We start from the raw sequence: 19,587 nt of genomic DNA, 5'->3' as shown, positions 1-19,587 counted from the left end.
TCTTCTTCACCCTCCACTTAGTCCATGTCATTCCTCTCATTTCCCTGAGAAGTCCTCAAGGGGAACACTAAGGGGAATTCTGGCCTCTCCCTGTCCTTGGCCAGTCAGCCCATCACATATAACCCTCTGTAGCTCTTCTAACGTAGCTGAAGCTGTCCTGCTGTCCGGTGGATGGGACAGCTGGTTTGTAAGCCCATTAAATGCACTGTAAATTTTGCCACTTTAAATAGCTCTCTATCTCTCTGTTCTCACAGCAGAAATGTACGGTAACAATTTAGCTTGATAAAGTAGCAAATTCAATCTAACATGCTAATGAATATAAAGAGAAGAACAAAGGCTGCAGCATTTTACTGGTCCTGAACTTGCCCCGTGGGTTCCCTGGAGCCTCCTCAGCCGCATTCCCCCGCCACAGGGCCAGCGCTTGGCAGCAGCGCTGGAGAGGCTGCAAGTCACTCTTCAGAGCTGTTATCTGCTGCCCTGCTCACGCGGCCTTTTCCTGCCCTGCACAGCTGCATGATGCTCTCTCCAGAGCTGCCAAACCAGGACTGCAAATGAAGCCAGTCCGCTTCCTGCAGCAGATTTTTTTCTTTCTATATTAACCAGTAAATCTCAGTGTCTCCATGAAGAGCTGCTTACTGAAATGGTGCAGCGAAACTGCACCAACTTCCAACACCTTTGGGGATAGCACCTTCACTGCAATAAACAATCCTGCTCTCTGCTTTTGTTGCTACAGCTCCATCCTAGCAATCAGAAGCACATCAGGAGCATTAGAGAGCCTGTCACAAAGCCATCTTTCTTCACAATGTAGCACAGAAGCAGTAATAATATACAGTTTCTATTAAATCCCGGTAAAATGGAATACAGAAGAATATTCATAATACTCTGTGCCTTTCATTAGAGGACATCAAATCCCTTTGCAAGCATTAACTAAATGAAGCTTCAAGCCATTCTTGTTTTATAAGAAACACTTTCTTCACAACTGAAGAGCAGCCGTTCCTGGGGTGCCCAGGAGGCAGCAGCACTCTGCAGAGCCCTTCAGGACAGGGAACGATGAGTTTTAGACCTCACTGAAGCCACACCAAGCAGACTGAATGTGGCCAGGGTAGGGAGGTTGACAGTACAGCTCTCCTGGGAAAAGCAGCCCAATTTTAAGCAACCCCCAGGCTTCTCCGGCTAACTGCAGAGTGCCCTGCACACCCCACTGCAGACTGGTTCAGAGCTGCCTTGTGGGGAAATCTAACACATGTCCATCAGCATCTCTGCTCCTATACCGGCCTGGCTTTCCCAGTCAGGGGCTGCCTCATCTTTGCTCACTCAGGCTGACAGTCACTGGGGACAGTCACTGGGGACAGTCAGGGCTTCGCTATAGGTCACATAGGACATCTGTGGAGCCCACGCTCATGATTTGGAAGAGTACTGCCTTACCCCACAGGTTGTGATGACTGGATCCTTAAACACACTACAGCACAGCTGGCAGCACAGCTTCACGGACGGTTGTTCAGCAAACACCAGTGGCTCCTGAAGAGGAGAGAAAGGGACAGAGAGAGCACAAGGATTAGTCCAAAGGCAAGAGCCTCCAGCTCTGCAGAAGGAACAAAACAACTCTTCAGCTGTAAGCCTTGGGGAGCCTGGGGCACAGGGCACGCTAAGGGTTTCATTATCTCGAAATAAATTTTTGTCTGGATCTGCTGACCTCCAGTATGTAAGAGGTAGGGGAAGAATGAAGTTGGGAATGCCTGGAGACCCTCAGCTCATCACAGACTGGGGGCCACCAGCACGTGGCAGGATCAGGACCCAACAGCAAACTGCACAGACCAACTTCTTTGCCAGAGTGACTCAAGTCACCAGAACTGCATGAGCTGCACTGTCTGGTACTTTTTGCTTGGTTGGACTGAACAGTGCGTTGTCAAAAATGTCCCCCATACTAAGCCTGAAGTCTAAAAGCAATTTTAAAACAGCTTGCCCGTTTGTATTTTTGAAACATCCTGAAGGAAGGGCTCTTTCATTCCCTTGTGAAGCAGAAACAATATTGTTTCTGCTGCAATGGGCCCATCTCTCCAGTTTTGTTTACCAACTAGGGCTGCCGGAGCGCGGGCTCTGAGCACGTCCTCCTGGAGCAGCACAGCTCTCCACTCCACGCCAGAGCAGGGCTTCACGTTTCAGAGCGTTTCAAATCAATCACTGCAGTTCGGTCTGTCTTTTCATCCTGCGCTGCTCTCAGAACTGCAAACACAACCCCCTGGGTTCCTAAATATGAAACACACACTTTTATCCCAGATCTGTGGCAAAATGCCGCCTGACCTTTTATGCACCCAGTGTGGGGTTAGTTACTGGGTCACAAGCTAAGCTCAGCTTAAAAGTGTCTCCCCCAACAAAAGTCACATGTGGACAATTTCTTGCACCCTCCTGGGGCTTACAATCAAGTCAGTGGGGTGCCACGCAGCCCTAAATGCAGGATGGGGCTCTGAATCGGTGGGGAATTGTATTAGTCTTGCTGCCTGGGGCTAGACCACCAGCCTAAAGACTTGCAACCCCCTACTGCTCTGCAGCAGAGCCAGGGAATCACCCCCAACAAAAGTCACATGTGGACAATTTCTTGCACCCTCCTGGGGCTTACAATCAAGTCAGTGGGGTGCCACGCAGCCCTAAATGCAGGATGGGGCTCTGAATCGGTGGGGAATTGTATTAGTCTTGCTGCCTGGGGCTAGACCACCAGCCTAAAGACTTGCAACCCCCTACTGCTCTGCAGCAGAGCCAGGGAATCACACACGACTTTGCAAAGACTTACACTTTTCCTGAGAAGCAGAAAAGCCTCACTATCGTCCCCTCTTTACATATGGGGAAATGGTACACAAGGAAGCAAAGTAACTTGCAGAAGTCAGTGGTGGAAACAAAATTAAAACCAGGAGTCCTGACAGCCAGGCTTTTAGTTGCCAGACATCACGAAAATCTGCCCATGACAGCTCTATGTACTCACAAGAGTCCACTAAGTTACTCTTTTGACACTGAACTTCCTAATACTGCTCCTTCAGACAATCCCAAATACCTACTGGCTCCTCCTCTTCCTCATGGAGTGAGAACGTTGAGCGCAAGGACATGTTGGACTCAGAGTGCAATGAACGGACGGAGATAGCAGAGTCGGAGCGGCGTGGGGTGCTGATCGGAGGCTTCAAAGAGATAAAAACCAGTTCTTGTTATTGCAAATAATTCCTCCCGCTCCAAAACCCTAGGCACAGACTTCAAGTGCAGTCCCCCCCCCTCCACAAAACTCAGCTGCTCCATTTGTTCATCCACTCTGCCAAGCTGCATTGAGCGGCCCCCAGAAGTAGCACGTCTCGCTGTTGTGTGCCCTTCCCAGCAGCCGGGAACACTGCACCATGCTCAGAGACAGGACAGGCATCATTCAGGTTTAACTTACTAAACCAAGCTGACATCTAAATTCCAAGCATGTTAACTTTCTCAAAGGTGCATTCGTTTGTATACTTACCGTGCGCACCCGCAAAGCAATGGTTTGGAAGAATTAATCCTTCACAGAAAGCTTTGTAAATCTCCCCCAGAGACAGCTACCAGCTTCTGCAATTTCTATAATCTCTGCAGCAGCACTTGTTGTTTCACTCGCTATCTAACTTCTGCCAAATTTCTTTGCGTAAGTGTGGAGACTTCCTTCTATTCAATTCAGTAACAGACTGGCTTTGTCGCTTCCTGCTCGGGAGGGGAGAGCCAAGTGGACATCGCATGCACCAATCAAGAAAAATCCCACTGGTTACGGCGGCCTTGGGATTGGCTTTGAGGGAATGCTGCTGCTGGAATATTAACCAGCAGCGCATCTCTAAGGGTGGAATATCAACCAGCAGCGTGTAGCCAAGATGCAATTCGGAGTCAAAGTGAAACCAGAGACTCTTCAGACCACGAGGTGATTGGATTTGGGGGTCTAGAACAGCCGGTAGCGCCGCTGCTGCTGCTGGGTTACTCTGGAAGAGATGCTGCTGGCAGACTGGAAAGAGTGCAGAGAAGCAATAGAAGTCTTCAAGGAGCAGAACGGATGGGCTGACGAAGAAATGGCAGAATGAAGCCACAAGCTTCAGATGCTTAGCATCAAGAGGTGACCAACGCCCAGGCTGCCTGCCCCTGCACCTATCACACCTACGCGTGGCTTGACTGTAGCCTACATCAGTCACAAACTCTGAGAAGTGCTGGCTGGAAGGAGCTCTGGAGATCGCTGGCCCTGCTGCCCACTTGAAGAGGGACTCTCCCTGGATCAGGTCAGCCCTGGCGCTGCCCAGCTGGAACGGGGAGAGCTGCACAGATGAGGCTCTGCCGCCCCGGGTTCCTGTCCTGCACTACCTCGTGAGAAAAACGGTTTTTCCTCATGTTCAATCTGAACCTCCTGAGCTGCATTTTGTGTGCTCGCCCTGGGTGAAAGTGTGTGACATCAGACCCAAGGACAGACAAAAGCAATGTAAGAGGCCAGTGGGGCAGTCAGGACATTCAGCAACGAAAGATGTAAGATGAGCTTCAGAGACTGCCGTCTTCCCCGGAGACAGACTATACTGCAGCCTGAGTGCAGTCCTTGCTGGGCTGCAGAAGAGGAGCAGACCAGGATCCTGCTGGTTCTTCACACTGCTCTGCTTCTTAATTTTTATGATACTGGGATCCTAGGAGCTCAGAAATGCTGCATCTGCTTAGAAGCCAAAGCATAAAGCTCTTTTTCTTAAAGAAGGCATATTTTATTGGCTAAATATGTAAACCTTGAGGAGGAATGGTTATAACGAGGTAAATAAATTTTATGTGTATCCATTAATTTTATTATTTTCCTCCACTAGTAACAGAAGTTATTTTAATAACAAGAATGACTGTGCATAGTTCCCGTTCTGGAGGTGACACAGAGATCAGGGCAGCAAAGGCAGGCTCTGCAGGGAGGCAGTTTTATCAAGAGCAACATCCTGTGTGGATCACAGATGGAGAGGAGGGGGACTGCAGCCCAGGAGCACTTCCAGGAGGCAGGGGTGAGAGACACAGCCTGGCTAGGCTTGTGCAACACCGCGGGCCCAGCTCCCTGTGTCCTGGCTGGGCTAATGCCGGCGTAAACTATGCAAGAGGGAAGGTGATATGCTGAGAAAGGTCACTCCACTTGGGCTGTAGTGACAACACTGAATGGCAGAGGTGTGCGCTGGCATTTACTGCCCCTCTAGGTATCTGCAGCCTTTGTTTTTGCCAAGCAAACAAGGCTAAGATGCGAGTGACCTCAGCTCTATAGGGTTAGTCACTGCACTGCTTCCCACTCCTAGCCTGGCTATTTAGACTGAGCTTTGCAGCACTAGTCATGCGTAGAGCAGCCAGCACAAGGGGACTGACTGCAGGGTGCTCTTACGCTGCAAAGAGAATAACAGAGCGCGAGGACCACAGGACCCCCACTTTACGGGCATTGGCCCAGGTTGGGGGGACCCATATGCACCAAAGCCAAGGAGTGCCAGGCCCTGCTGCAGGGGCAAGGTGGCACAAGTGGCACTGCTTTGGCCAGGCTTGGATTTGGGAGGATCTGTTAGAAGGGTCCCACCTCCCCACAGCTGTGCCAGGGCTATTTCTGCACTAAACATCAAGTCCATCTTCAAACAGCCCAAGGATGGGGTGCTCAAACATCTTTTGATGGAAGACGGATAGCTTGTGGCTGGCTGGCAACTCAGTCCAGCCTCTGGTTCAGGGGTGAAACTCCCTCTAAACAACCGAGACTTTGGAGAGCCAGTCAGCTCTTCATCCATTAGTATACATTTGCCCCGATACTCAGCTGTAATCTTTAGGTGCAGTTCCCATCATGTCAGCTACAAAAGCAGCCTCCACATGAAGGCTCTAGTACAGTCCTCGTTCCTGCTCCCTGTAGACATAGCGAGGCTGGGAAGCTGTGGCACTGTTTTCAGGAAAGATGACAGCAGCCACCCAGTAATCCCTACCTTGCATGCAGGACATGCTGCTCTGCTTTTGGTTTCATTAGCAGAAGCTTTAAAAAGAAAGAAAAAGGGGTGGTGGAGGTCACGGGAGGGCTCTGACTCGTCTCCAGCTGTCTCTCTGATGGCTGACAACTTAGCCAAGACTTAGCGATGAGGAAGGGAAATCCCAGATTATTTCTTGACAAAGCTTCCTAAAAGGGTTAGTGAGAATTTGTCTGGACCAGCAGGCAGAGCAGGGCTGTGGCTCTTCTGGTTTGGTAGCACCTAGGACTGCAGGCTGCTTCCTGAACCACTCATTAATCCTCTTGCTATTTTTGCTTAAGAATATTTAGCACTCCAGGGAAGGTGGGCTGAGGCTGCCCAAGAGGACTGAGGCTAGGTCCTAGGAGAGATCTCTCCTGTTCTTGGCTGCACACCTCAGTTTGCCACACCGTAGTTTTCAAAGGAGTCAGGGAGCTTCTCCATCAGACACGGCTAAATGTAACGTCCCCAGCATCCCCGGAAAAATCCTCACCTGTGCTCTGTGAGAACTGCACAGCTCGTGAAAAGGGTGCAGTGAGCACAGCACTCAGCCCACGGGATCAGTGCTGACAGCCAACGGCTTCCTGGAACAGTGGCCCAGCACCATGGGGTCAGTGATGTGATGGAGAGTTGCATTTGCCAAGGACACGAGGCAAATGTTCAAAAGACTTTTTGAAAAAACAAACACACGCTCACATAAAACACAGCAAGATCTTTGAGCAACAGAAGGAATTTTATAGGATGCTGACAATAAAGCTCTTTGCAATCTGGTGTCAAATTTATTTTAAGAAGTATTGTAGCTTCATACTGTTGCTGACCCCAGTCTCTGCCAGTGCCTAACTTCAGCAGCAGCAGCGATCCATTTATCCCTGGCTTGGAAGCTGGGTCTCGTAACCTGACAAAGTCTACAATGACTTACTTAATTTGAAGAGTTTGATACTCACGTGCTTAAATCTAAATAGGAGCTTGTGGTTATGAGATGTGGCTGGAGCACTAGGGATAGGAGAAGATCAAGGCCTCAGAGCTATCTGTCCATTCACTGAGGTTTGCTTTGCTGTTCTTGATTGATTTATCTGATTTAATTTCTCTTTAAGCAGCTAGCCCCGAGGCCTGCTGGATCACTAAATTCCCCAAAAAGAAGTTACTCAGAAGTGAGCGTGATGAATGAGAAAGCTGGGTACAAAATTGGGAAGTGCTTTTCTGCAAAAATATTGCGAGACATGGGAATGGTTTGTGTGAGAAGACCCTGATGATGTAATCCCCAGGAGCCAAGCATAGTCTGTGGTGTCTGACATCCCACTCTGCAGGTTTCAAACGTGCTCCCTGCGGTCAGAGGCCCCATCTGGAGGTGGAAAGAGGAATGGATTTTCTAGTCATAACTGCAGGGCCAACTGTGCTGCTGGATGGTCCATCCAACACACCCTGATCGAGACTGACTAGCCTCAGCCACAGACATCGCTGACAGTAGCTCTGTTTTCTCCCGAGCTCAGGAGACCCAGAGCACACTGCTCACATCAGGAGGCAGGTACACCCTCACAAGTAGACCTGTGGGATTTGTAACTCCTGCGCTTTGTAACCACACATCATTTCGAAGCAGTCTGAAAATGAGCACCAGCAGTGCCAGCCTAATGTCCCAGGTCAGAATCAGCCTCTGCTTCCTGCCTCTGGTGCAGACATCTGCCTCTGATATAACGCAGTGCATGGGAATGATGAGGGAGGCAGAGAAGTCCAGAGGAGCACCAGACGTCCCTCACCTGACATATAATCAGCTAAGCCAGTCAGCAGAGGGGCTCCTGGCAACACCTACCATGCCATCGTCCTCATCTCGTGGGGAGTAGGTGAGTGTGCTGGAGGAGGATGGGGTCCGACGATGCTGTTTAAAAGTATTGGTCCCGTCAGCTTTAAAGCAAATACAAAAAAAAAGCAAGCATTTAGGCTCCTCAGTAACATTTCCGAGCTACAGGTCAGTCTCTGTAGCTGTAAGTGTTCCTTGAAAAAGGAAAAGACTAGGGATTCCACAACTTCAGTTCTTGACCTGGACATATCAGTGCAGGCAGAACAATCCTGATCTCCGATAGCTTGCTGAAATGCATGCAGCCCTTTGAAGGTAGCTTGCACAGAAAAGAGCACAGATAATATTCTACCAGGTCCATAGGTCAAAAATACTACTAAATACTACTATACTCCCACATATTTCTGTCACTCACAAAAATTGCTTCCATCAAGGGAGGTTTGGATATTCTTGTAGCACAAGGGAAGCATGCTAAATTAAATTGCAGGTATTTGTACAAAGATCATATTACTGACTTATATAAAATTTTGAATTTAAATATTCAGGAGTCCAAAAACATCTAGAGTCCAGAGTCCTGTACAAATCTAATCCAAACATTTCCCTTGGGCAGATGTTAATTTCCTTATCTAAATCAGTGTCAAGTGCCACAGTTTATCTTTACTAAAGTAAGGATATTTTTATTCCAAAATGAAACCAGACCTCTTCCTACATTCACACCACGTGTCAGGACTCAGACTCCTCACCTGCTGGGCTTTGAGGAACAAAGCACAAGAATTTTACATGAGCGGGTACACTTGCACCCCCTCCTGTCCGAGTTAAAAATGGCCACGGGGGTTTTACCAAAGTGACCAGAGTGACTCACAGGCAGGCAGAGAGCGAAGATGGGAATTTTCAGTGCTGGTAATGAACATGTGAGAAGTCACAGAGATAAATAAGATTTGGGACTGAGCTCTGTATCAAACCCTGTTGTACTATCCTAATTTCAGCAAGGGCTTCCCAGTGGTACTGTCAAGTCTGCCTAATGGGAGAAAATTTCTGTGCATGCTCATTTCCATCACGCCTGGTGATCAGATGCCATGATTAAATATCATTTGGGCTGCATAATACTAAAAACAGCACCTCAGCACCTGTCTGTAACAAACACAGTGATTCTCCCAACAGCTGTATGATCTGTAAAACAACAACAAAAAGTGGTAGGAATCACACATAGTGCTTTGGGGAAGAGCTCTGTGCATGAAATACACTCACCCTTTGTGATGGTTGTCACAGCAGAGTAGGCTGGCCCAAAAGTTGTTTCCATTCTTGTCTGAAACATTGACAAAATGAAGGTCAGCGCGTACCACTGCAGCACAGCCCAAAGGCTCGCTACCCTTCCTGAACTGGTGAAAAAATGTACATATATATTCCCAACTTTTATCTGTGGATATTGTGACTTTTAAGAGGCAAGAAAGTACCATATTTTCAAAAGCCATCTTTGTTTTCTCAAAAGAAAGGGTGAGAACATAAGAAGCAGCCCTGGCCCCTATCCTCTGCCAACAACACCGAGCCTTACCCCGTTAGTGTTTTCGGAAGTAGTGATGTTTGTTGTGCCACTGGAGAAACGATTGTAGCGAGCGTTCTTGTTTGAGCTCATAATCTAGGCCAGCATTTGTTAGTCATGGGAAGTTTGCTCTGTGGAAGGAGACAGAGAGAGAGAGAGTTAGGTTCATTGTACATATTTTCCTGGGCTCAGAGAACAATCTCCTGTAGCATTAAGTCCAAGTATTTACCTAAGCTCACATAAACCTGGATTTTCAGAAGCAAGTGGCAAAAAGTCAGGTTCCTTCAAACCATGCCTGGATGAGTGTTCAGCACATCCTAAAGATATGGTATCTTTTAAAATGACTGCTTAATCATCCAAACACTGGAATACCCATAATCATTAGCTGCTTTTACAAGTATACAACTCTCTTAATAGCAGATGAGTCTTCTCAGGAGACTACTCTAAGACAGACAGCATTCCACTGGTCACAATACACATCAATCTTTTAAAAATGAGAGTATGTACCAGTTGTGACTGACAGTCCCAGCAGAGAAGAGCCCTATGCAGGCTCTGTATCTGGTCCTCTCTCCCTCCCCAGTTTGAGCGTAGTTCAGAAAGCAGGTTACCTGCTGCTTCCCAAAACACTTTGCACAGAGCAGTGATTAGTAAGCAGGGTCCTAAAAGGGAGCCGCTTCCACAAGACACAGCAATGGTGAGCGCAGAGCAGACTGTACCATGGCAGGCAGAGGGATTTCAGCAGAGGCCACAGATACAAGCCTGATCTTTCAGCGTGCTGGGGAACTGTGAGTGCACGGAGGGCAGAAATGGTCTCTGGATGTAAAGCTATGCCAGTAAAACCCTTATCCCATTGACTGTGAGGCTCAAGCTGAGCTGGCCTGGACTCCAGAGCCCAGGGAGCTTGTTCACTCGCAGCTTTGCACCTCAGGCCACCTTCCGAGCACACGATAGAAACAACCCATTCAGTCACCCAGGGCTTTGCTTTAGCACAAGGGGTTGTGACTGCCTTCCTCCCTCCAGGACCACCCACCCCCAGATGAAGGTGCCCTGGAAGCTCAGCAGCTCACCCAGGGCTTTGCTTTAGCACAAGGGGTTGTGACTGCCTTCCTCCCTCCAGGACCACCCACCCCCAGATGAAGGAAGAGGTGCCCTGGAAACTCAGCAGCCCCACATCCTCATCAACTGGGGTGGCAGGAAGGGATCCCTCCAAGGGAGCCCCTTTCCCGGGCTGTGCCGCATTTTCTGGCACTTCCAGCCAAGGAAACCAAAGCCTAAACTTCCCTGCACCCCCAGAACTTAAGGCTACCTCATTCAAAAGTGTGATTAGCACAGGCCTCGTCCTGTTCTTGCGATGAACTCAGTGGGAGTTCTGCTATTTAATTCAAAAGCCCTGCGCTGTACTGCTGAACACAAAAGCCAGGGTTAGATCTTAGCAGAAAGCAAAAATCCCATGTTTGATTTAGTTATATTTGCATTAAAGGAGTTCTTTCCAGCACAGTCTGAGCTATGAGGTCAAGGAAACCATGAAAGAAACCTTACTTCAATTAACATGTTTGTGATTCTGGATGTCACTCCCAGTTTCTGCTCAGAAACAACCAGCAAAGTCTGGATCATCACCCAGAAAGAGAAACCCTCTCCCCCCCCCAGAAGACAGCAGAGGGGCTCATTTCTCTTCCTCCGTTGTTTACGCAGGTTTTTTTACTGGGTTCAAGTTTGCAAAGTCAAGTATTACATAGTAATAATCTGCAGAAACACATGAAGTTTGCTTTCTTTAACCTCTGTTGAAACGTGATGATGGCTTCAGGGCACAAAATTATGCTGTTGTCCCAGCGAATCTGACAAGATGATCTCAAAGAGTCTCCTTCGGAGCCAGGGTACCGATAGGAAGGAGCTGCACCTCCTCTCTGCCATCATACAGAGATGCTTCTGGCTTGAGCAGAAGTTTCCGTCAGAGAAGACAAGGGTTCAGCAGGGCACTGAGCTCTCCTCCCAACCCGCCCCTTCATCCTTGCAGCTGAAAGGTACTGCTTGCCCTCGCAGGCTGTCCCAGCTTGCCCAAGGAGACAGTGCCCCTGCGCTCCAGGAATAAGCTGCTCAGGAAGGATCCTGATTAAGAGAGCCCTTTCTGTCCAAGATATAGTTAAGTCTTGGTACTCTCACTGCCAGCAGCAGAGTCCAAGGGCTAAACAGACAGACCAGACAGACATCTGCAGTGAGGACAGACAGGCCAAAAACGGTTTACTAAGACACAACCAAAATCCTTTTTTGCAGGACGAGAGCCAACCACCAGCAAAGGGCGCTTCGGAAGAAACACCCTGCAGATGCCTGCAATCGGCTGGTGCAGAGCTCCCGGTCCCTTTCAGACGTGCCTGCTTCTGGCCCCGGCTGAGACAGCACCACTCTGACCAGGCTTTTGCGCTCCCGCTGCTCACATTTCCAACTTTTGGGGAGGTGAAGTGTCTCGGGTGTTTCTAGCAATTGGTTTTCTCTTATCTGAGGGTGGCAAGTCCTAAATCTCCAAGCTCTTTATAAAGGACACCACTGTGATTTCTGCTTTACAGAAAGGGAAACCGAGGCTCACAGAGAGACACGATCACACAACACAGCTGTGACCTGGGACTTGCCCAGGGCCTCCTCAGTCCCAGCCCAAGAGCATACCCACCTCCCCCGTGAGCCCCAGCGTGAGGCTGCCTGCACACAGGGCCGGTCACGTCCCACACTCGCATTTTAAACATTGCAAAGGTGACGCTCAGGATGTCCTCGGCCAATGCTCTGCTAACGGCCGACAGCTCAGCCACGCCTGACACAGCACTTCACGTTGCTCGCTGCAGTTCTTTACCGGACAACTGTCAGGCAGCCAGATTACAGCAGCAGCACCGCCCAGGGAATCACTACTCAGGTCTAAACTCTTGAAAAAAGTTAGTCTAAAACAAAAAAAAACCCCAAAACTCCAACCAAAAACCAACCAAACAAAAACCTCAAAACCAAACCCAAGACCATCTTAAAAATAGGGATCTGGATAATGTTTTCCACACATTTGAAAGCACTGTCCTGGCCGTTTGCAAATGCCAGATCCCTTAGGAGATGCTAAGCAGAGTTGCTGGAGCTGTCTCAAGAACAGCAGGAATGAAGTAGTGTTGTGCTGCTGCATCAGGGAGACCTGCCGAGTCTAAAGCTGGGTTCCAGCAAGCGAGAAGTTTGGCATTGGCCATCAGGATCCTTTTATTCCTTTCAGTGGTTCCTTAGAGCACAGATAGCAGAAGGCACAGGGTGGTGGGGAAGAGGGCAGGCAAAGCTTTTTTTGTTAACACACTAGCTGTGGCCTCATGAGATCTGAACCCCACTCAGCCCCCACTCCCTCACCTGCCGAGTCTAAAGCTGGGTTCCAGCAAGCGAGAAGTTTGGCATTGGCCATCAGGATCCTTTTATTCCTTTCAGTGGTTCCTTAGAGCACAGATAGCAGAAGGCACAGGGTGGTGGGGAAGAGGGCAGGCAAAGCTTTTTTTGTTAACACACTAGCTGTGGCCTCATGAGATCTGAACCCCACTCAGCCCCTCACTCCCTCACAACCTTGGGCAAGCCACTGGAGCTCTCTGCTTCCTCCCTGCACAAGTCTCTTTAGTTTACCTCTTCTGCACAGCGTATCTGGACTACAAAGCCCGAAGATGAAAGAATCTTTGGATATTTGTGCAGCGTATAGCACAAAAAGGTCTCCACCTTAGCCGGGGCCTCCAGATGATGCAGTGCTCATAAATAATGCAAAGCAAGTACTTCCATGAGTGATGACACAAACTGCCACATTTCCTGTGATTTCATGTCTCAAGGTTGCATTATCTCATGTCTAATAACATGCATGTATCCCTGCAGCTCCCCTCCTATATAGGTTCCCTATGTCTAACGATACAGCTAAGCTCACCAGTCTCCTCTGGAAAAGGGATTCAGCACCCTCCTCCTCCCACGTTAGGGTGGAAATAGAGGGACTTGCTTTTCAGAAGGGCTATGACTTCCCGATTCCTTCTTCGGAGAACCTCAGCAGCATCTACCCAAACACCCTCTATCCTGCACTACTCACAAGGGAAGAGCAGGGGTACGGTCCCACCTCAGCCACGACAGCATTAAGGGAACCTGGCACATCAAGTATTCCTACTGGGTTTTTAAGGCAAACAATCACTCCCAGATGGAAAGAGAGGAAGCCCATCCTTATGGAGGATTGTGGGCTGTCTGGAGACTCAGGCAAAAGCTTCATCCCCTTCTCATTTTCAGGATACGTACTGCCTTCAAACATAACAGATAGAAACTCAAAAAAGCAATGGGAAAGCACTCACTGTGGAGCACAAAGGGACAGGAAAAACCAAGAATGAGGACAACTAACAGTTTGAGCAGTTTTGTAACACCATTAAACGTAGGATCAGACACGCAACAAACAGTGACATACAGGCACTTGAGCTACTGCAATCAGTGAGTTATGGCCTGTCAGCCAAGGATGAGTATGACCCTTTAAATAACTGCCTTTGAAACGTCTGTGCAGGCTAGGTGGTGTCCGCCGTGGTACGGCTCACGGGGTAACCCAGCAGGCCACAAAACTGCTTACTGCTGAGAGGCATTAAGGAGGCACATCTCCAGTTTCACCCTGTCCCAAAGCCCCAGTGAAATGGATGCAAAATGCCTTCCAACTTCAATAGATCTTGGCTAAATCCAGAGCGAGGAAGGGAACACGGGCTGGAATACAGGGATTTTCCACTCATTGTTTATAAGCATGTCCTGCGCTCTGCAGCTTGGCTGAGCAACCTACCTGCAAGCAGCAGCAGGGAGCCTGCTTCGTGTCTTCTCTGAACAGAAACCAGAGGAATGCGAGCAATGGAAAAAATGTCGAGTGGAATATCAGCCAGGCTGCAGAACACCAGCCGCCACATGAATATCTGATTTCAGCCCAAATCTCTGCAACCACCATATATAGGAAGCATTTCAACAGAGCAGACATCTCTCCAGAGCACTGTCTGACAGCTCCTTCACATCTCAAGCTCTCTCCTTCCTGAGAAAGGCCTTTTCCAACTGTTATCAAAGAAGTTAAAAGGAGGCAGAAAAGAGCTGGTGTTGTCGACATTAATACCAGCTTCCTACAGCACTTGCAAAAATCTCCACTAGATCTCCGAACCTTGGCTTGACATCTGAACCCTGTCAGCTACGCCGTCCTGTGCTCCCAGGCCCGGAGGACGAGCACCCCTCCTGGGTGGCTGGTGTCCCTCCCTGGGGCACCCTGCACCGGCCATGGGCAGCTCCTGCCCCTGCTCTGACTGCAGGCAGAGCTCCTCAGCCTGCGGGGTCTAAGCAGAACCACGTCCTGAGGAGATACAGACTATGACACAGTGAAAGTATCAAATATTTTGTTTTACAAAACACGTGCACTCCATGACCTAGAAGGGAAAACTAAGATTTACTGGAAATGGCAGAATCCTTTGGGCTGCTAAGTCCTTCTCAGAGGACCAAATACAAAGGGGCTCCAGAAATTCCCAGAGCATCTTCAGCAGCTCCGCAGAGCAGCAGGTCAGAAGCCCTCATGCTGGAAACATTCTCCCAATTTTCCAGCCCAGGACTCTACAGGGTCAGGTTATGATTTACAGCAAAATGGGTTGTAGAGGTACCCTGACACCTGCAGTGAGAGGACAGGCTCTGTTCGCTCTGAAAAGACAAGAACTGTTGAAAGAACTTGTGTGTCCCGGCAGCACAACAGCACAGAGCTGCCTTCTAAACCGGAGAGGCATGCGTGGACCCATGCGTCTGGAGACCAGCTTGGGAACCCAGCCTGTGATCCAGACTCTCCTTGCCTGGAGTTAAAAAAAGAAAATTAACATGCAACTTTAGTGTTTTTGACAGTAAAAAAAGAGGGGGAAAAAATCTACCCTGGAAAAACGAAGCTGTGGGGACCCGCTATTCACTAAATCACACGGCTGATAGTAACCAGATGCGAGGGAGGGGAAGGGCTAGGTTTCAGCATTCGCACACCACAGGAATCAACTCAGGCTTTTGAGACTCGGCGAGAAGAAAAGCCTTAAAATTCCTACTTTAGTACTCCAGGCAAGGAAAAACCAACCATCAGTAGTTGCACAGACAGCTGTGGAAAGCAGTGCTCTTTCTCCCCACTGCAGAGGCCAACGAGATCAGCAACGGAGCAGTTTTCTGCTGGCTGCTTCATGCTCCTGCCAACCCCCATCACTGCACCTCAAAGCAGGGAGGGGAAATCACCTCCGGGACCAGTGGCCTGGCTAATCCTCTGGCCCGTGCTGAAGACTTTGCCCACAAGAGGGGTCTGGCGGGACCGGTGAGGGTACCTCAAGGGTCTCCCCTCCTCTGGCAAGGAAAAACCAACCATCAGTAGTTGCACAGACAGCTGTGGAAAGCAGTGCTCTTTCTCCCCACTGCAGAGGCCAACGAGATGGAGCAGTGAGCAGTTTTCTGCTGGCTGCTTCATGCTCCTGCCAACCCTGCACCTCAAACCTCAAAGCAGGGAGGAGAAATCACCTCCGGGACCAGTGGCCTGGCTAATCCTCCGGCCCGTGCTGAAGACTTTGCCCACAAGAGGGGTCTGGCGGGACCGGTGAGGGTACCTCAAGGGTCTCCCCTCCTCTCAGCCCCCAGAGCGTGCACACACACACACGGCTATTCCCAATGTTCAGCAACAGATCCTTACAACCAACCTCATGACCACGGCCAAGGCTTTGAGGGGGAACATGGCATGAGGAGAAGGGATGGCAGAGTATCCCTTCCTTCACAAATATCACATAACCTGCCTGGTCCCGATTAGGAGCCAGTTCCTAACGCAGGAACCACACCACTGCAGGCACAGTGGCACTGCCAGGCTTTGTGCTCCGGCTGCTCTCCAGAGCAAGACACGGGCACGGCACCGCATCCCGCAGGTGAAGTGTGGCACTGCCGGGGAGCGGCCGGCAGACGCAATGCCCCACACTGCACAGTGTCTCTTTGCCAAGAAACCCGCAAGCATCTCCACCTTACGCAATCAACAGCCCACAAAGCTCCGTGACATGTCCTACATCTGCTTTGTTCTTCTTTTTTTCCTTCCTCAGCTCATTGAAGCTGTCTCTAAGGTTATTCACCCCTGCGGAAACTGCTGGGCTGGCAAAGTCATACACAGCAGGAGTGTTTGCTGGAGAGCAAGGCCAATGCGTGCAGCTGGCCTCGTAAGAAAGGCAGGCATGGGGTTATCCTGCTGTGGTGACGTGAATTTCCTTATTTCACAGCCTGGGTATTTATGGCATAAGACACAAGCTTCTGTTCCTCTTACAACACCGCAGCCAGAACGGGAAGGGTTACACATCCTTGAGAGTGTTGGCACATTACTGGGGAAATACTCTTACAAAAGCTAAAATGCACCGTCCAACAGCCCAGCTCAACAGGACAAGGGAAAGGCAAGGCAAGGAGGTGCCGAGAGCAGGGGGTGTGTGTTTGTGGACTACACCCCCTTCCTCAGCTGCATCACAAGCTCTCACACAGCCAGGGCTCCTCCGGGGGAGGTAACAGGGCTAGGAAATCCAGTCCAGCTTGGGCAGGCTCTGTCCACTTTGTTCTTCTGCAGTACCAAGGTGTTGCCCACACTTTCTATCTGTGAACTGATTCTCAGTGGCCCACAGCAACCTGCAAGGGAATGTCTCAGACCAAAGCACAAACGAGACAAGATTCATGAGCTCAAATGCTAACTCTTCTACAGAGACAACCATGGGACAGTCACTCTGGCTTTCTTGGTCAGTGTCTCTGGTGGAAATAGCACTCATTTCATAAGTGCTTGCAAACTCCATTAACAGGGCTTAAAGAACATGGTGACGAGGACTATCAGCATCTAGTCTGACTTGTAAAACACGGGCCACAAGAATGTGCGTGAGCTACAGCAGATCACGGAGATAGATCTCTCTCAGTGCGGTCACAGGACAGGAAGCAGAGGGTGGAGCTCAATGGTCACTCCTCAGGTTAGAGGAGACTACGCAAGGGTTCCTCCAAGAACCATTGCTGAATAAGCTTTTTCAAGGTCATAGGTGAAGATGTTGAGTAAAGAGCGAGCAGTGAAATTGCCAAGTTTGCAGATGACACTAAGATCTTTTGCGTAGTCAAATACCATGTTGATGGGTAAGGAACTCAAAAACCTCACAAAACTGAGGAGGCAAAAAGGTTGCAGATGAGCTTTTATGGAGATAAATGTCAAGCAACACATCTAGGGAAAAATAACGAAAGCAGGCCTATGCAATGCTCAGCTCTGACCTGTCAGCTACAACTCAGGAAAGAGACGCTGGAGTCTCCATGGACAGTTAGCTGCAATTCTCAGCCCAGAGGACAGCAGCAGACAAACAAGCCAACAAAATGCTGAACAGCATCAAAAAAAGCTGTGGAGAACAACCGCAAGAATGTCATTTGGGTGCTACATAAAACCTTGACGTACTTGTCTCCCGAGTACTGTAGCAGTTCTGGTTTTTGCTTCGGAAGCACAAACTACATTGACTACATCAATGGGATGTAGTCCCTGATCCAACTACTCTGAGTGGTGGGAAAATATGAGGCAAATGGATGGTAGAAAGTGGTCAGGTTCATGTGCTCTCCATTAATAGCATCCATTTTCAGAACTGCTGAAGACAGAACTGGGGCTAGGCAGACCAATGCTCTGACGCGGTTGGGCATTTCTTACACTCTAGGGTGACCTCTCTAAGACCAGGCTCAGATGCTGAGAGGTGCAGTCAGTGCTAGAGGAACATAAAACGTGAACAGAAGTTCAGCCTTACCAACAGAGCATGGCACTTCCATCTGGTGGGTCTTTGCTTCTGTGGAACAGAAAGAATCTTTTTATTGTTTACAAGTTATTGCATTGCTCTTAAAAGTCACACAAACTTTTCCGAGCTCCTTAAACTGAGACCATAGTTGTACTGAGCTGTCATCAATAAAAATAAAAGTGAATATTTTTAATTGCTGCTACTTTTACCAGCGCTTCAATTGACTGCAGAGCTGAGAGAGCACATCCAACAGCTGTTTGAACGCTGTCATTCCTTTGTGCAAATGCAGTTCAGAAAAGGAAATAATTTTGTATTAGGTGCTTTTCCTAAAGGGTAATGAGTCCTTGGGATAGAAAAAGTTTTTGCAATACTTCATGTTAGAACCTGAAGCAGTAACTTTCAAATGTGCCTGTAACTGGATCAAAAGTGATTGCCCTGGTGGAACAAAGCATCTCATTTTTCCCCAAAACCTAAAATCAAGTTAGAAGTTAGAACAAAGGCCAATGTTCAATGCTGTTTCCATGACACAAAAGCTACACTTGACGCTTTACTTCTATTTCAGGAAACCTGGAAGCATCCACCTACTACACCATTTTTCTTATGCATGAGGCCGCAGACCAGGTTTCGGTAGTGCCTGACCCCTGCAACCGAGATTGGCTTGTCTTGGCTCAGTACCTACGCGGTCACTGCTGGGTGGCCAGGCTGGCAGAAACGGGCACGCTCAGAGCTCTTCCACACAAGGCCCTTAATCAAAAGGTGCTTTAAAAGTTGGCCCTAACATTACAGTGCTGCATGCTGTTCCTTTCACAGCTTGTGATCTTTCCCACATCCTCACTCAAAGAGCAGACCCATTCGGGGACCTTCACGTTATTAAATTGTGGATTTGTTAAAAAAAAAAAAAAAGAAAGAAAGAAAAAACCAACCAAGCCCCCAAACCAACAACCTCCTACCCCTCCGAGACAAAAATCTCGGTCCTGCTGCCGTGTCTCGAGAGCGAATGGCCATCTCCTCCGAGCAAGGCAGGTCATGATATAAGATATCATTGATACAAGGTAACTCTGAAGATATCATGCCGACCCTGTCCCAGGCTGCATCCAAAGCAGCGTGGCCAGCAGGTCGAGGGAAGCGATTCTGCCCCTCTGCTCTGGTGAGACCCCACCTGGAGAACTGCGTCCAGCTCTGGGGCCCTCAGCATAAGAGAGACACGGACCTGTCGGAGCGCGTCCAGAGGAGGGCCACGAAAATGATCAGGGGGATGGAACACCTCTGCTATGAAGAAAGGCTGAGAGAGTTGGGGTTGTTCAGCCTAGAGAAGAGAAGGCTTCGGGGAGACCTTATTGTGGTCTTTCAATACTTAAAGGGGGCCTGTAAGAAAGATGGGGACAGACTTTTTAGCAGGGCCTGTAGCAATAGGACAAGGGGTAATGGTTTTAAACTAAAAGAGGGGTAGACTTAGACTAGATATAAGGAAGAAATTTTTTACACTGAGGGTGGTGAGACACTGGCACAGGTTGCCCA

At 49.1% G+C, this 19,587-nt stretch overlaps 1 protein-coding gene across 5 annotated transcripts in view; it reads right to left on the bottom strand.

The window, feature by feature from the left end:
• TRAF7 (TNF receptor associated factor 7) overlaps window positions 1-19,587 on the bottom strand; it is a 48,049-nt gene that overhangs the window by 12,607 nt on the left and 15,855 nt on the right. Inside the window, exons 2-7 of one of the 5 annotated variants that reach the window (XM_009286491.2) lie at window positions 18,082-18,120; window positions 9,311-9,429; window positions 9,007-9,064; window positions 7,774-7,865; window positions 3,051-3,167; window positions 1,426-1,518 (exon numbers count right to left, since the gene is read on the bottom strand). In XM_009286491.2, the coding sequence (XP_009284766.1) occupies window positions 1,426-1,518; window positions 3,051-3,167; window positions 7,774-7,865; window positions 9,007-9,064; window positions 9,311-9,391 (441 nt within the window). In that variant the 5' untranslated portion in view covers window positions 9,392-9,429; window positions 18,082-18,120. Of the gene's footprint in view, window positions 1-1,425; window positions 1,519-3,050; window positions 3,168-3,487; window positions 3,571-7,773; window positions 7,866-9,006; window positions 9,066-9,310; window positions 9,430-18,081; window positions 18,121-19,587 lie in introns of those variants that run through there. The other 4 variants (XM_009286492.2, XM_009286494.2, XM_009286493.1 and 1 more) reach the window with 4 other exon arrangements.

Source organism: Aptenodytes forsteri, unplaced genomic scaffold (assembly GCF_000699145.1).
Source record: "Aptenodytes forsteri isolate BGI_AS27 unplaced genomic scaffold, ASM69914v1 Scaffold55, whole genome shotgun sequence".
Classification (NCBI taxonomy): domain Eukaryota; kingdom Metazoa; phylum Chordata; class Aves; order Sphenisciformes; family Spheniscidae; genus Aptenodytes; species Aptenodytes forsteri.
This window is presented reverse-complemented; position numbering and strand designations above follow the sequence as displayed.